This window comes from Clarias gariepinus, chromosome 15 (genome assembly GCF_024256425.1).
Source record: "Clarias gariepinus isolate MV-2021 ecotype Netherlands chromosome 15, CGAR_prim_01v2, whole genome shotgun sequence".
NCBI classification, from domain to species: domain Eukaryota; kingdom Metazoa; phylum Chordata; class Actinopteri; order Siluriformes; family Clariidae; genus Clarias; species Clarias gariepinus.
This window is the reverse complement of record NC_071114.1, coordinates 3955869-3973610: the sequence shown is the minus strand read 5'-3', so window position 1 is coordinate 3973610 and position 17742 is coordinate 3955869. Positions and strand designations below refer to the sequence as shown.

At 41.9% G+C, this 17742-nt stretch overlaps 1 protein-coding gene across 1 annotated transcript; it reads left to right on the top strand.

Annotated features, from left to right (window-relative positions):
- Nucleotides 1–4211: 4211 nt before the first annotated feature.
- On the top strand, nucleotides 4212–15538 carry ankrd24 (ankyrin repeat domain 24). The gene is made up of 15 exons (XM_053513776.1): nucleotides 4212–4247; nucleotides 6667–6698; nucleotides 6797–6887; nucleotides 6976–7089; nucleotides 7309–7428; nucleotides 8986–9103; nucleotides 9350–9513; nucleotides 11526–11683; nucleotides 11767–12494; nucleotides 12595–12890; nucleotides 13900–14133; nucleotides 14366–14542; nucleotides 14903–15058; nucleotides 15249–15314; nucleotides 15464–15538. The coding sequence occupies exons 1-15, from the start codon at nucleotides 4212–4214 to the stop codon at nucleotides 15536–15538; spliced, it is 2565 nt and encodes an 854-aa protein (XP_053369751.1).
- Nucleotides 15539–17742: the final 2204 nt, after the last annotated feature.

The following is a 17742-nucleotide window of genomic DNA, read 5'->3' as shown; positions in this document are numbered from 1 at the left end:
GCCCTGCTGTATACAGGATAAAGCGGTATAGAATAGATGATAAGTGGGCAGGTGTAAAAACACAGATTATACATTAATTGGCTGTTAATAAATCCAAGCTTTTTTGCAAGTTTCTGTTTAATATCAGTACAAGAAATTGTTTTAAGAATATTTTTAGCCTGTGTGGATTTTTTATCATCGATGTTGAAGCCTTTGCAGTGAAACCAGATTCACTGAGAAGAGGACGAGGACATGAAATATTTCATAGTTGTTTATAAATGTAATAAACTGTAGGTTTGGCAATAATCTGTGACTTAACATCCATGCCAGTGTGTGATCCGGCACTAGTGGAGATAAGGAGTCACCAACTCAGCACTGCTGGGAACCTGAGCATCATGTAATCACGGCATAGAACCTGATCTGTGTACATATTAAACCTGCTCTAAATGTTAGTACCAAAGTCCACATGTTAGTATAATGATTGACGTGTTTCAACACAATAAATTAATAACCAGTAATGAAGATCAATGTAAATCCTTTAAACGTGTAAATATTTAATACAATTTACAAACCCATAATCACACGGTGGAGTTGGGACTTTATGGTGCAGGACACATTCACGAGGAAGTTATAATCATGTGGTTGTAGAAAATCCTGCTGCAGTGCAAAAAATATAATGTGTGTGTGTGTGTGTGTGTGTGTTTAAAAAGGTTAGCACTGTTGTCTCACACCTCCATTGTTGGAGGTCTGAATGTTCTCCTCATGTCTTTTTGGGTTTCATGTGTGATTAGGTGTGTGTGTGATTGTATGATTAGGTGTGTGTGTGATTGTGTGATTAGGTGTGTGTGTGATTAGGTGTGTGTGTGATTGTGTGATTAGGTGTGTGTGTGCTTGTGCCCTGTAAGTGTTCGTGGACGTGCTCCAGGTGACCTTCGACGCTGCACAGGATAATGAAAAAATATGGAAAATATAATGAATGTGTAGTGTGTGTGTGTGTGTGTGTGTGCTCATGCAGTTTGAGGTTTCCCAGGTGATCCAGTTCACCATTTCCAGTAACTTCTGCATCTTGTTATTCTCCACAATCACACAGCTACATTAACCTCTGACAGATTCAACTATTTACCCTCACACTCTGAAGACTTTGTCTTGCTCCATTCTTCGAGTTTTTTGTGAACTGTGTGATAATTTCTAGACTTTGGTTTGTGTTCTTTCCCCTTGGTTTAGTTCATTAGGAGATCAAATTAGTTTGCGGTTGTTATTTGTATATATGTTTTTGTATACAGTATAATAAACTGGTTTTAAACCTCATAGCTCCAGGGTTCGATCCTGAGCTCAGGCTACTTCTCTGTGCTGTTTTACATGTTCTCAAGTTGCTTCCATTGACTTCCACTGTTACTATGTAAAAGGACTAATAATATGAATGCAACAATAAAAAACACACCGTGAAGTGTCCATGTTTTGCTAGACCATTTTTCCCCACTCGCCTCAGGGTCCTGGAGTCACACATTGCTCCAAAGTCCACCAGATGGTAATGGGACCGGATGTTCCGGAGTGATCATGGTGCTGATGAAGCAGAAAGACGCCACAGTGCGTCCCATCTCATACAGCCCTCCCACTATGGGAACAGCTCCCTCTAGGAGCAGGGAGGCTAAACACAGCACAGAACCCATAATAACATACTACACCTCGCCATTTACCTTCTCACCAGCTTAAGCAATGTCCAGATATCTCCCCAGAGGACGTAGAGCAAGTGAAGTCCTTTAGAAAGACATCCAGCTGAGTTAACCCTTGGGGACTGAAAATTTGGAGTGCTGCTCTTCTTCAGGAATCTTCTGTGGTTTTTGTTTTGGTCTGAAGGTGATACTGTATCATATTATTATTATATTTCTGCTCCGTCATTAGACTCAGCTGGAGAAAACACACACTGGTGTGCATGAAATGAGTCAGGACCGAGATCTACTCCTCTGCTCCACACCAAGGACTGGACTGAGATCAGTCAAATGCTGCATTAAATCCCTCTATAATCTAATGCAAGTAAAATAAAAAAGATTTGCAGATACTTTCTGGTGATGTGAAGAGGAGTCGCAGTATGCAGGTACAGTGAGCTCTCAGATCTCCTCTCGTATCCCTGATGGCTAGATGCTGGGTCTCCCATGTACTCCTACATGTTTCCTAGCTTATGCTAATGCTTTTTGCTGCAGTTCCTAGCCACTGTTTCTGTGTTTTGTTTTGGGTCTGTACATACGGATCAGAATGTAGCTTCACCCGTAGTTACGCCCCACCAGCCTGTCGTAGGGATGTGCTGCCATTCTTCTCCATCGGCTCCAGTATGCTAGTATTTATACCTCCAGTACTCTTGACGGCATGACGTTACACTCCAGTGAAGTACTGTAGGTGGCAGCAGTTTACATAGCGTTACACACTGTAGTCTGCATGTCGTTGAGAAGAAATGGAAAAGAAAAAGCTTAGTTCAATCTAGATTAAAAGCACAGCTAAATTATAATGTGAGCAAGTGATAGCTGATGTAGGTGTAGATCTGTTCTGATTTAATGTTAATCTGCTTTCACAGTGCTGGTGAAGATTTACTAATAGGTTTTTCATTAATCGTTTTCCTAAATCTGTAATTCTGAACCATTATTATTATTATTATTATTATTATTATTATTATTATTATACACAACAACACTAACTCACTCAGTGTCCGGAGCCTATCCCAGGAAACTTAGGGTACAGGGCGTGGTGCAGCATGGATAGGGTCCCAATCCATCACAAAGCACACATTCACACCCTCACACCCTCACACACTCACACACTACAGCAATTTGGTTATCCTAATTTGCTTGTCTTTGGATTGTGGGAGGAAACCGGAGGACCTGGAGGAAACCCACCAAGCACATGGTGGAGAACATGGTGGAAATCGGTAAGAATCGAACCCGGACCCTGGTGGTGCAAGGTGACGTGCTAACCACTGCTAACTGCTAACTCACTCATCATCTATACCGCTTTATCTTGTTTTCAGGGTTGTGGGGGCCTGGAGTCTATCCCAGGAGACATGAGGCAGGGTACACCCTGGACAGGGTGCCAATCCATTACAGGGCATTCACACACATTCACACACTCATTCACACACTACGGGCAATTTGGGAACACCAGTCCGCCTACTCTGCATGTCTTTGGACTGTGGGAGGAAACCGGAGTACCCGGAGAAAAGCATGGAGAGGACATACAAACTCCAAGCAAATAGAAACCCAGAGACCAGGAATTGAGCCTGGTCGGGATTCGAACCCAGACCCTGGAGGGGGTAATTAATACTTTTACTGGCAGCATTTTTTTTCTTCTTTTTTTTAAATGGTGTGAAATTCAGAGTACTTACTAGTAATACTATTTAATTCAATTAAATTCAATTTTATTTGTATAGCGCTTTTAACAATCGTCATTGTCGCAAAGCAGCTTTACACAATCAAAAGAATTATTTAAGTTTGTATAAAATGTGAATGTGTATCAATCAAAATGATAAGATTGTCCCTGATGAGCAAGTCCAGGACGATAGCGACAGTGGCGAGGAAAAACTCCCTGAGATGGTAATAGGAAGAAACCTTGAGAGGAACCAGACTCAACAGGGAACCCATCCTCATCTGGGTGAAACAGAGAGCAGGGATTGATCTGCACTCATACTGTGTGAGACTGGGAGTTCAGTATAACAGGAGATGTGTTAAAGTTAATGTGAAGTCCAGATAGTTATTGGAGGCTCAGGTGGACTGTAGGAAACTCCAGTCCTGAACTATCGAGCAACTGAAGTCAGCGTGCACAACATCACTGAAGCTCGAGAGGGGGTCGTGTGCTCACGTGACAGGGAGCTCCTGTTTCAGCATCACAGCGCTGAAAGTTTGAAACGTGCCTCGTGCGGCGTGAAGAACAATACAGCTCTACATTAGTGCTTTACACGTGAGTAGGGTTCGCTTTTATTCCCTCGCTTATCTCTCATATGTGCTTTAGACGTGAATGTGAGTAATGTTTACGTAATGTTTTACCCTGACACCTGTCCGAGGTGTTACAGCTGCTGTAGGGTAATGACATCCATGTGTGTCTCAGGCAGTAACTTCAGCATTAATACTCTCAATGCAGAGATGTGTATTTATAAACATTTAGTGAGGGTTTTAAACCCCCTCACTGGGCAGTGAACACATCACTATCTGATTGCTTGTTTTAGACTTTGCACCCTCTCCTAAATAATGAAGACTTTAAAAGCCAAGTTCAGGAAGACGGAGGTAAGAGAGCACGACACTCACACTCGCAGACTTCACACCCCTGCAGCTTTTCCCTCTTTCTGTGTCCTAACACCATAAACCTGCTTCCCTTTGATCATTTGATCATTATGTTCATTCCTGTCGCTCTGAGACATCCTCCATGATGGAGGTTTCATTCACTATTGTGTGACTGTAGTACAGATGGCCTTCTGCAGGCGTAACCTGAGATATCAGCCAGCGTTCAATTATTTAATGCACATGTTCACACAGAAATGCGTATATACACTGACAGGTCAGTTTATTAGATAAACCTAAACTAGTGTAAAGACGCGGACCTGATGCTGGCGTTGTAGTTGCGTTGGTGCATCTCCAGTGTTTGGATGAACACACTCTGGGTTTCAGGGGTCAAGACCTCAGTGTTTGCATTTTAAAGAATTGTTGAAAATGACTATCGGTTTAAAACGTTCCATCTATACACAGCACTACAGAGCAGATTTTTTTTTACTTGGAAAGTCTGAATTTCTTCACTTACAGCCGACACATGGTATTGCTGCTAAAAAGTGTGAAAAAGCTAATTTCTAGAGAGGATCATATAACACTATTTTTCATAATACTTAATGTTTCTTATCTCCCAATCCATGCTTCGTTTCCTGTAAATATACACACACATTTATATTTTTATCAAATAAAAAGAAACACATTTGCTAAACATAATTTCATGGCCTTTATGCCTGTAGTGTCCGTAACTTTGCTGAATTCAAATCTTTCAACAATCTTAACTGTTGTTCAGATGAAACTTCGCCGATTTAGATTTCACATAAAAAGACATAAACCTGAAAAAGTGTATTTTTCTAAAACGCTAAATAGTTGAAATATTGCACCATGAATTTGACAGGGTTACGGACACTACGGATTTTGTAGGTTTTTTTTAGTTTAAGTTTAGTTTAACTATTTAAGCAGCAGTTTTTACAGATCATATCCTGCTAGAAGCTTATACCAATTTAAGTATCAAAAAACTCATGAAGGAATATTAATAGTTTGTTGAAACGCTGAAAAATGGCATCTCTCGGCTGAAACGGCTGAAGTTAAAAACCTGAAAGTTTTGCGAAGCAAGATCGGTCACTTCTATGTTGCATAAACTTTAAAAGTAGATTCTTGAAGTGTACAGTGTTAGCTGGTTTGTTATAAAGAGATTTGCATGTTTTCTTCCATCTGAACTTCATAGTGAGCTTCTGCAGACACAGACTGTAACGTCTAACACTGGGAGTGTAATGATGGACCTGGAGATGCAGAAGCAGGACGAACGTTAGTTGCTGATGCAGGCTGGGTCGGGACGTCCCCAGTCTCTGTCCCCTCACTGTTCTCTAGTGATGTAACTTCAGCAGTGTCAGAGTGGAGCTGTGTGTCGCTAATGAGCTTATTGCTAACACTTAATGCGAGCTTCAGGTTTCTGAAATGAAATGAATCAGGTCAATAATTAATAAAGAGGCTTTCGGCCCTGACTTTCACCTGATTAAAAATAATAGTCATTAAAATGACACTAGCAGCCTGTTGGGGCGCGGCAGAGACGGAGCGGGAACAGAACATGATTACTCAAACTACTCGCATGTTTTAACCCTTAACTTTTGTCCTGTTGTCCTTTATTTACCTTTAATTCATCTATAAATAAAAAATCCACTCATAATTATCCATAATTCATCAGTGCAGATGTGCAGAAGTACACAGACGTTGGAAATATTACCTGCTCGCTCAAACTCTGTAACAGAGGAGCTCCGGCATCTGCTTTATTCTTTATCATTTAAGCTACTAAATAAAGACAAGAGTCAGTGCTACTGTAGGGAGTTCATTTATACCCGCTAGCTTAAACGTTTATAATGTTTATACCCCCATTCAAAGCGCGCACACACACACACACACACACACACACACACACACAACGCTATTTATATTCATGATAACATTCAAGGTGTAAAACACGATTAAGAAAGAATCCTTCAAAACACACGCAATATTACGTGTAATGTATGATACACTCATCCTGCCGAAGCTCAGAATCAAGTCACAAAATAATTACAGAAACAAACAGATAAAAAATCACAGCACTACTACACACAGTAGAACATTGTTTAATATGTTAACGGCCCGCTATTGAACATTATTTTGCTTGTGTCAAAAATTTTTGTGGTTAGCACGGTCGCCTTGCACCGCCAGGGTCTGGGTTTGATTCCCATCTCTGTGTGCATGTTCTCTCCGTGCTTGAGGGGGTTTCCTCCAGGTACTCTGGTTTCCTCCCAAAGTCATGCAGATAATGGATGAATGGATGGATTAGATTATATATATGGATTATGGGGGTCTCTGTGTGTATGTGTGTATTATGTACTGATTGGTTATGTTTGTATTTTTGTGTATATATACTGTGTGTGTGTGTCTTCAAATACAGACTCCCAGTGCACAAAAAGAACAAGTTAGAAGGTATGTTTTTTATCCTCATACTGTAATGAATGATTAAAACTATACAACCTATTAATTAATGATGTTTAGAAAGTGTAAATTTAAATGTCTTTATTTAGTCCTTTGCCCCCTACAACCCCAACCCTGCCCGGGGGGGCCACCACATCTCACAAGAGAAAAGCACCTCCTCCTCCGAAGTCTCCTCGACAGGTAGCTCTTATACATTAACTTAAGGTTTAATGTTCAGACTTTCCATAATTTCATATTAATATACAGTTTGTGCTTTGGGATGGAACAGAGCACACAGTGTTCCCCGGAGCTGCATCCAGCTCCTACCCAGGGCTTAGTGCCAGACAGCTCTCCGTCTCCGTCTCCAGCCCCCAGAACTCAACACTCTTTTCCAGACAACCTTGTGAGTAGATGCTGCTAACACTCATTTTTGTTTCCTGGTCCAGTGGACTCTCTCTTTAACCAGGGTAAAGTGTTGTTACTGCTAAAGATCTGCAGGGCTTTTAATCACCACGAGTTTAAACTATTCACTGCACTGCTTTGGCTAAACTCTTCATATGAAACATGTATGCTGTCTACTATACATGTTTCGGTTGCGTTTTTGGGGTTTTGACGGAGTGAGGCAGAGGACGAGGAGGTGTTTGAGGAGATTCGCAGGCTTCGGCTAGAAAGAGGACATCTACTGCAGAAGATTAAAGCTCTCGAGCAGCAACAGAGCAGCAGCACCTCTGCACTGGAGGAGGTAGTGTACTGGTGCATTCACTATGAGCATAGACACACACACACACACACACACACACATATACATATATATATATATATACACACAGTGAAACCTTGCATTACGAGCATAATTTGTTCCAGAAGCTGGCTCATATTCCAAGGCACTCGTAAACATAATTAAATTTTCCCATAAGAAATAATAGAAACTTAAATTATTCGTTCTACAGCCCAAAAAAATAAATACATAATAATAATTAATACAAAATATAAAGTTAAAATAAAACAAATTTATCTGCATTTTACCTTTAAAAAAAAAAAAAAATTCCAACGATAAGTGTTTCCGTTTATGCGCACAGGCACTGTGTGTTTGTGTGTGTGTGTGTGTGTGTGTGTCTGTGTGTGTGAAGCTAAAAAAAGAGAAGACTTTTACTTTCAGCCCGTTCTGTCCCAAAAGAGAGAGTGTGTGAACCGGCACGGTGTCAACAAGGTGAATCGGAGAGGGAGAAAATGGATTTTTAACCTTCTAATGAGACTTTGTTTTGCTTCACACATGTGCACACATGTGTGTTATAAGAAACAGTACACGTGCGCTGTACACACACATTTTATAAACACTAAATAACTAGTTTTACACATACACAGGTGGTCACATTGTTATAGTAAACAGAACACGCGTGCACGGATGTTTATTATACCAGTAAGAGATGGCGCATGGCGCTAAGACCCAGCAGGGGAGATAATAACCCACAATTCCGCACCACAAGAGAGAGAAAAACCGTTGGTCCAGTTGTGATCACATGATGCTCGGTGTCAAAACAAGAAGCACATGCGTGATACATAATACTCGGCGCTCGAAAACCAAAACTTGCTCGTTTTGCAAGTCAAATTTATAAAAAAACTTTTGCTTGTCTTGTGGAACACTCGCAATCCGGTGGGTATATATATATATATATAGTGTTAGTTCCTGTTGGTGGCTATAGATATAATTTAACATGCCAACCATATTACATTTCATACACTGGAGGACCTGAAATCAGTGTCAGAAAATTTTCTGTATGTCTGTATGTCTGTCCAGCCAGATTTTGTCACAGCATCACATAAAACTGTCTTGGCAAAATGTGATTCACTCTCTGATTACCGAACAGGGAGTGTATTTGTCTGATGATGAAAGACTCCACTGAATCAGACCCCCTCCTGCCTTTCTACTGTACTGAGGTCCAGGTTCTTGTGTATCTCTACTAAGAACAGAAGTTTTGTTTATTTTGGTGATTCTGTTCCATATGCACGTCTTGTGGTCCTGGTTCCAGGTTTCGGCACCTGTGTGACACGGTCAGCTGTGCGCTACTCAGGAACACAGCACACTCAGAGAGACTACAGTCACAAGTTTCATTCTCAATTTTATTCTTCCCACTTTTACTTGAGACATCTAACAGATAGACAGAGGGTTCACCACATACTGTACATATCTTGCTTTGGCTACAATTTAGAAATGCTAACATCCTGTTTTGGGGATTTTTACCCAGGAATTAGTTGAGATCTAGTAGACTCTAGTCTTTTTGTGTCTTCTGTGCCTCAGCTGAACTCACTGAGGGAGTGTTTGAGAGAGGCCGAGGCAGAACGTGATTGTCTGGAGGAAGTGCTGAAGGAGCTGGGCGTTAACAAGACGGCCGATGATGTTATGCTGGACTTCCCCGGTGAGTGCTGCTCTCCTCATCGAGCATTAATACAATGGCTTTAATACTAAGAAAACCCTTCATCCTTTACAAATCCCGATCCTGCACTCCACATGAACCTTCTCTCTCCTGTTAACTGATCGGTTTAATCAGCTGATAGTTGAGCAGACTACAGGTACAAAATGAATCTGTATAATTATTTACATTTGATAATTAATATGAAGCACCGTGATCGGGTTCGCTTTGTGTTAATCTGTACACCTGCAGGGACAAACAGGCTGCTGTCCAGACGATCACGAGCCACAGACGCAGAAATGTCTCCTGTCCAAGCGGAGAACTCGTCGTGGGAGCAGGTGAACAATGTGGAGCGGCTCTGCAGGCAGGTGGAGGAGCTGACCGCACACAACGCTGAACTGCTTCTCAAAGTGCAGGTGTGGTTTCAAATGTGACACTCTGTTTGTGTGTGTGTGTGTGTGTGTGTGTGTGTGTGTGTGTGTGTGTTTTTACACATAGCAGGTTCTCTTCTCTATATCACACAAACTGTCTGCATTTACATTTAGCCATTTTCGCTCCAGTGCGATTTAGAAGAACACTAGCGTCATGTCTGTAGAGGGGGGACATGCTTACTGGCCAAATTTACGTCTCGCTTCTCTTCATGCTTTATCATCTTTTTACATTAAAACTGATTATTTCAACCTTTTCACAAATTTTCTGTTAACAAACTATATGTTTTTGCGAGTTGGTTAGGAAATCAGCTTTATTCATTACATTACATTTTTAGTGGTTAGCACTGTCGCCTTGCACCTCCAGGGTCTGAGTTCGATTCCCGGCTAGGCTATGCATGTTCTCCCCTACTTCATGGGTTTCCTTCCAAAGACATGGAGATTAGGCTAACTGTTTTACCCGAATTGCCTGTAGTGTGTGAATAAGTGTGTGTGTGTGTGCCCTGCAGTGGATGGATGAAACTGTATAACAATTTACATTTGATGATAAATATGAAGTACCATGATCAACTCCAGGGTGTACCCCGTCTGGTGCCCCAACTCCAATTTATTTTTTCGTTTCTTTTTTTAGGGTTGTTTTTCCCCAGTAGTCTCACTCATTTGGTTAAGTTATCAACCAGGGGAGGGTAAAGCTACCATGTGCTTCCACGTGTGTGTCCAGCTGACGGCGTCTCTTTAAACTGTAGCTCATGCACTATAATGTACACAGTGTAAAGCGCAATCCGCCCGCTTCTGCCTGCTTAAACCCACAGACACATGAGATTGGTTCAGGGTCAATACAATCGAAGTATTAGTGCAAAAGTGCCTGCTGTTTGCACAAGTACTCTTTCCTGTCTCTGTTACTACTTTTACAAGAAATGTTTACTGTTTTTTATCTATCATGTTGTTTACTTGCGCTATCTGAACTCACCCTTACAGTATTTCACAGTAAAGTGTCGTGTCGTCGTGTGGCTGCGCCTGTTTATACATTTGCACTTTATGTTGTCTTTTTGTTGTAGTTAATTGTATCAGTACATACAGGGGCCGTGAAGTGCAAAACAAATTAACAAAACGGAAAACAAAATAACAAAACTCAAAACAAAGTAACAAAACTCAAAACAAAATAACAAAACTCAAAACAAAATAACTAATATCTGACTGGCCGAGAAGTGCAATACAAATTAACAAAACGGAAAACAAATTGTTGTTGGTTTTGTTATTTTGTTTTCAGATTTGTTAATTCTGTTTGCACTTCACGGCCACCGTACAGTACTCTATAGAATAGTTTTAGTTTATTTATGATGTCAATTTGACCTCAGCTTGTCTTAGATAGACAGCTAATTAGGTGTGTTAGTTAACTAGTTAGTTTCTGTTAATTTATGTTGTATGTATGTTGCTCAGTAAAGCCTGATTGAGTCGCAGGGCGATGTCAGAACGCTCTCGATCCAGCTGCTCCACCTGGTCCTGGAGGAGAGTTGTTTTATTTAATTGTGTACTGAACTGTATAAATGACAATAAAACCCTACCTGACTTGACTTGACTTATGTATGCCACTCCCCCACTGAGGGCGTGGCCAATCTGCTCCCTACTCCCTACAGATGGCTGGAGCATGAATTTGGATCTGAACCCAAAAGTCTAACCATCTGCCCATCCGTCTGTCCATCCTACCTTCCTCCTGTCCTTCCTTCCTTTCTTTGTCCCAGACAATTCATTACACCAGTGTGGTTGGTTTTTCTTTCTTTCCCAGACGATTGATCTGCTCTCTTGCTCCCAGATGAGAGTAAAAACATTATGCAAGAACTCTAAATCTAAAAATAGTTAGCATTAACATGAACCTTTTTGACCGCTTCTAGTCTGAACCATAGCCCTATACAGTATGTGTAGTATCTATCTGTACACACACTGGTTATATATCTATACAGTATACAGTACGCTCCTTCACTCTGTGTTTTGCTCAATAGATGCTGGAGATGTTTGAAAAGGACGACACAGACTTTCATGACTCTGGTCTTGATGTTGTGCCCGTGACTCTCTACGACGCCTTAAAGAGAGAGTTTGAAAAGCTGCAAGAACAATTCACCAGAGCTACTAAACGCTCAAACGCTGCAGAGGACCCTGGGTAATGCTGGCATCACAACAGAGTGTATTCATTTTAATAGCAATTATATCATTTTAATAAATCTGTTTTGATTTTATTCTCAGGTCTGAGAACAGTCTCGTTGGTGTAGATGAGGTGGAGTCCAAGGATGTGGATGAGGGTTTAGCTGGAGATAAAGTGAAGAACAAGGAAAAACAGAAAAGTCTAGAACAACAGCTAGCCTGTGCACATGCCGAGTTGGAGAAGCTGAGAAAAGAGAAGCAACCCAGAGAGACAGAGCTGAGCTCAAACATGCAGGAGTTCATGACAGCTCGGGTGCAGGAGCTAGAGACAGAGCTGGCATCCAAAGAGCTGGCATGGAAGGAAGGGCTGAATGAGAAGGATGAAATCCAGCAGTTGAAGCAGAGGGTGGAAGAGTTGGAGGAATCTCTTCAGGCGAAGGAGAAAGAGGCACAGGATATGAGTGAGTCGGTGGAGAGATTGAAAACACGAATAGCGGAGTTAGAGTCGGCTCATGAGCAGGGCAGCGGGGCGAGGTGTGTGGAGGAGGGTGAGGAGGGAACACTGAATAGATTCCGAGTGCGGGTGGCAGAGCTGGAAGCTGAACTGAGTAAGAGCGTTCCTCGTGAGCAGCTGGATGAGGTGCAGGTCACCCTGAGCCTCCAGGTGGAGCAGCTGGATCGAGAGCGTTCTGACATCGCCCTGCGACTCAATCAGGCTTTACTGGACCTGGAGAGACTTTGCCCTCCACCTCACACTGACAAAGATGACAGCGATGAAGACGACAGCAAGGAAGATCGTCCTGACGACTACAAGCCATCGAGTGCTTTGGGTGACGAGCGCATTTCACTGTTCCATGACTGAATCGTAAATCCCGTAATGCTGTAGCTAGCTGACGTAGGTAAATATCTCCTGTTTTGTTCTCTAATCAGAGATTTCTCATCGAAGAACTTTGAGCACAGTGCAAGAAGAGCTGGAGGTGACGGACGTGGACGCACTGGTCGGCTCGTGTGCTGAGAAAGCGGGCTGTGGTCAGGATGCAGTGTCACTCACCAAACACCAGGAGGAGCTGTCTGCCATGAAACAACAGCTAGCTGAGACGGAAACTAAACTGGAGGCTGAGAGGGCACTATGTGAGCACGCCCATGAGGAACTGGCCAGGCTGAAGGGTGACCTGCGGGATGCGCAGCACGGCATGATCAGCAAGGAGGAGCATGAAAAGATCAGGGTGAGGGTGGAGGAGTGTGTAGGACTAACACCCTGAAGCACTGACATAACTAACATGCACAATTTTTCTTATGAAAAGGGTCTATTTAAATTGTAAACAGGCTGAATATGTTTATTATTATTATTATTATTATTATTAAGGATATTAGTAAGAGGGATCAGAGTAAAGGGGGTAAATACAAATGCACAAAACACTTCAGATTTTTATTTATTTAAATTGAAAATTTTTTTTTTATTCATTTTCCTTCCACTTTGTGTTGGTCGATCACATAAAATCCCAATACAATAGATTTGTACGTTTGTAGCTGTAACGTGACAAAATGTGGAAAAGTTCAGGGGGTGTGAATACTTTGCCAAGACGCTTTTTAAAACATAAATTTAAAAGCTCAGTTTTGCGATACGTAACTGAACAGATTCTTCTTCCATCTTTAATAAATCTCATTTCATAGCAGCATTTACTTTTTCTGAACAATGTTTGCACTTTACTGCTCTCCTGTTTGTTTGTAAACTTCTGCATGAGAAACCAACAGACACATCTTAGTCGAACTAATATGAAAAGTTCAAATCATATAATTGACATGGGTATCCCTACTTTAATATATAAACATAGTGTTGAGGTTAAACTAGAGGCATTAGTGTCTCAGTGGTGAGCTCCCTGCCTGGCACGTGGGAGACTCGGCTTTGATCCTCCGCCAATGCCCCGGGCACCGGATACAGGGCATCAGTAATGCCAGGCTGAAACCCAGAGAGACTAACAGGAGACTTTGGAGTCTCACATCCTCCCAGTTCACCAGATCAGGAGCTAAGGAAGCCAGTTTTACATTATGTTCAGTAGTTTAAAAAACTTGAGGAATAAAGAAAGTAAAAATGAAACGGCGCTGTATGAATGGAGGACAGGACGGAGTGTCTCCACACGGCCAGAATATTATTATAGAATATTAAAGTCATGCTCCTGAGACACGGGTATGCTTTTTGCACAACACCCTCCCAGTGCATGTCCTGTGTTGCAGGCTGAGCTGCAGCGCTCCCTAGAGGAGAGCCAGAGAACTGTAACAGCAGCCCACGAGGCTCTGAGTGTTAAAGAGCTGGAGCTGAAGGAGCTTCAGTCTCAGAAAGCTGTGGAGCTCGAGATGGTGTCTAAAGAGGAGCATGAAGCCCAGCGGCTCTCACTTCAGGCTGAGATCAACACACTGACCGCCTGCCTGGCCGACCTCACACGCAAGCACGAGAAAACCTGCACTGAGGTCAGTGTGTGTGTGTGTGTGTGTGTGTGTGCTGTGATGGTCAGTCCTGTGTGTGTAGTCCAATATGTGAACCAGTGTGTGTGTGTCTGTGCACCTGTGTCCTTTATTTCACCTTGTGAAGGGTGAATATTAGTCCACTCTCACTTTAATAGATGCTTTATTCACCTACTCCATCGTTCCTCTCTCTCTCTCTCCCTCTCTCTTTTCTCCCGTGCCTGCCCCCACGCTGCAGGTGTTCCAGGTGCAGAGGGAGGCTCTCTTCAATAAGAGTGAGCGCCAGGCCGCCGAGGCACAGCTGCTCACGGTCCAGCAGCAGTTAGCGGACCTGCAGGCTCAGTCCAGCCACATCCAGCAACTGCACCAAGACATCCAGCAGTCCAAGGGGATCATCAAGGAGAAAGACCACAAAGTGAGTGTGCACGTCCTCCAGCTGAGTGAAACAGACACTTAATTACACAAGGACAGTCTGTAACAAGTCAAAACAAATAGCTTTAAAAGAGCAACACACTGGGGAACGTACGAGGGGCGTCGAACCGGCTCACACTTTGGGATGCGCTGATCGACTGTTCGTGTGCTACACTGTTAAATTCCAGACATAAACGACTGTCCTAAATACAAATTGTCTGTTTTTTTCTGATTTCGTTAGAAGTATTGGCACCTTCATGAGCTGCAGTGGATGTGTTAGAGCAGTAACGCTGCCAGTGTATCCTCTGTGCTTAGAAGACTCGGTTTCGTTGTTAAATACACTCTTTCTATCTGTTCTCCGTAGATCACGGAGTTGTCTAAGGATGTGTTCCGGTTGAAGGAAGCTCTCGGAGCTCTGACTCCACCAATGGGTTTATCTGCCTGCACCACGTCCTCTGGAGTACCAGGGCAGCAGTTGGCACTTCAGAACCGAGTCTCTTCACTCACCCAGCAACTCCAGGTGGAAACATCTCACAAATTCCTGCTTGAATAATTTGGGGTGTTTTTGGGAAGAGAGCAGAAATGTAGCTCAGGATTAAACTGATGAGGCTGGAAATGTGAGACAGCACCTGTACTGCTAGGGTGACACCCATAAACTGCACAAAGGCAAATTCTCACACATGAACGTCTCTCGCTGTTCTCTTCGTCAGGACTGGGAGCGCAAGCACAGAACCGTGGTGGCCGCGTATCGCTCTCACCTCCTCGCTGCAGTACAAGTAAGTAACACACACGCGTAATCGCCTGGCTAAGAGCTAAGCTAAAGCTAAAACTCACACACACACACTTCAGGTTAATGCATCCTCCTTAGGAGATTTATGTGTGTTATATTTAATAAAGCTGTATGCTTGTGTTTTTTGGCTCTCAGGGTCGCATGGATGAAGAGGTGCAGGATCTTCTGTACCAGATCCTCAGAATGACCCAAAATAACCAAAATCATTAATGTCTTGCTACTCTACTGATTCTTAAAGCGACAGCAGTGTGCAAACAGGGACAGAAGTGAGACTCAGCAGTGCCATGGTGGCGTTACGAAGTTCAAACAGCTGTATGATTTTGGAATGTGACAGAGATGGAGATAGTGAGGATTTTTAGTGCATTGCTTGTTAAAGCATGCAGGTAATAATATTATACTGATCATTTAACACTATCAAATAGAGCGCTAGTCGCCTAAGGCTGGGAACGCCATATTATAAAGCATATTCATTTTTATTAATGATCACTAAATCAGTAACGTATCAGATGCCAGGCGTGATACTGGCACATGAAATCATCTGCACCTTTACCACCCTGTCCCATAAATACAGGTCCTTCCTCCTGCCACTTCACCCACACGACAGATGGAACAAAACGGCGTAAGAGAACAGTTAATCATCAGAACAGCGCAGGCTGGCGTCTCTATATTGAGAATTCCCTACAAGAAAAAATAATTGTTCCATATGCTACCCATAAGAGACACTTTTTCTGTCCTTACAGACATCAGATATCTTCTATTGCCTTATTTGTAAGTTCTATTTGGGGTGAATAAATGTTCGGGGATAAGAGGCATCAAAAGTCTAGAGCAGCTCACTTAAACCTTTCATCAGAACTCTGATCAACCTTTATTTATATATTTTGTATAAAAAATAACACATTATTTAAAGTTATTGACCTTACGTTTAATTATTTTTTATAGTAGCAAATTCCACATGTGCTTTAAAGTCTTTATCAATAAATAGGACAATCATCAGAATACCATCAGCCTCAAAAATGTTTTTAAGTTAAGCCTTTATTTGTCACATATACATTTCCCGTCGTGACTGCGGTCAGAGCACAGGATCAGCCATGATACAGAGCAAATAGGGTTAGGGGCCTTGCTTAAGGGCCCACAAGGTTAACCTGGTGCAGCTGGGGCTTGTGAAAATCCCAGGACTGGCCAAGTTATGTTTAGTCATATTGGTATGTTATAGTGTATTGGAATATTAAATTAGTCTATGCATATCTAATAAACTGTATAAAGTACATTTTCCCTGTTAAACAATTCGAATATTTTTGACCATAAGACCAGCCTTAGCCCAAGAGCAATCACATTTTATTAACGTTTCACATTAATTTTGTCCACATAATGCCGTTACTGATCTGTTTCCCATCTGTAAGACTACAGTACGTCCTGCACAGTGATTATAAAGTGTGTGTACTTGTGTTTGTTTTGTGTAGCCCGGTCCAGTCCCTCTCTCTCTCTCTCTCTCTCTCTCTCTCTCCTGGGCCTCAGTCCTGTCTGTTACTTCATCATTTGATAGACCTGATTATTTAAGATGCTGCCAAACCGGATGGAACATCTGTCTTCTGTTCATTTCGTTTGTTTGTGCCTCCATTTGTGATAAACTTGTACACTATTGGACGTGTCCTGTTTGGACGTCACTGCCTGATTTGCTCCTTATATATTTTTGTAAAAACAGCCGGCATGATGTTTTATAGTTCTGTTGGTTTAGAGAGAGAGAGATATTAAAGCTTTTCATCTGTATTACTTTCATAAAGATGTTCTAGTGAGGTACGAGAGGTTTATTACTTTGGTAGAAAGTTTATAATGTATTGTAAAGTTCTGAGCAGTGAGTGTAGCAAAGTCACCATGTTGTTCTTGAACGTTTTGAGTGATTAATCAGCTCGTCCTGGGTCAGCGGGGTGGATCATGGAATCCTCAAAAACATCCGTCTGAAATTTTATTCAAGCTGTAAATATGTTTTATTCTGGAATTCTACATGAAGTTTTGTTACATAGTAATTTATTACATTTATAAACCTGATTTTTACCCTAAAGTGAATATTATTTGATGAATAAGTAAAATTCATACCTGACATAGACAGCAGTATTAATTAAACTAGAACTCAACTGATCTTTTTTTTTTTTTTTAAATCAGGCTTGTCCCAGTTTAGCCAAACCCGACATTCTCCTGTTAATGATAATAGATGAGAAATGAATCAGACAAAAAATATTTTTATTCAGATGGCCTCAGAGGATACATAAATATGCTCAGAGTGCTGATGAACAGATTTAAACCTCATGCAGTGCCACTTAATCTGCCAGAATAATCACTGAATCTGATTCCTGTGACAGACCTGGAGAAAAGAGCGGCACCAGTGGAGAGAGAAACCAAACCAGTACTGTACTATT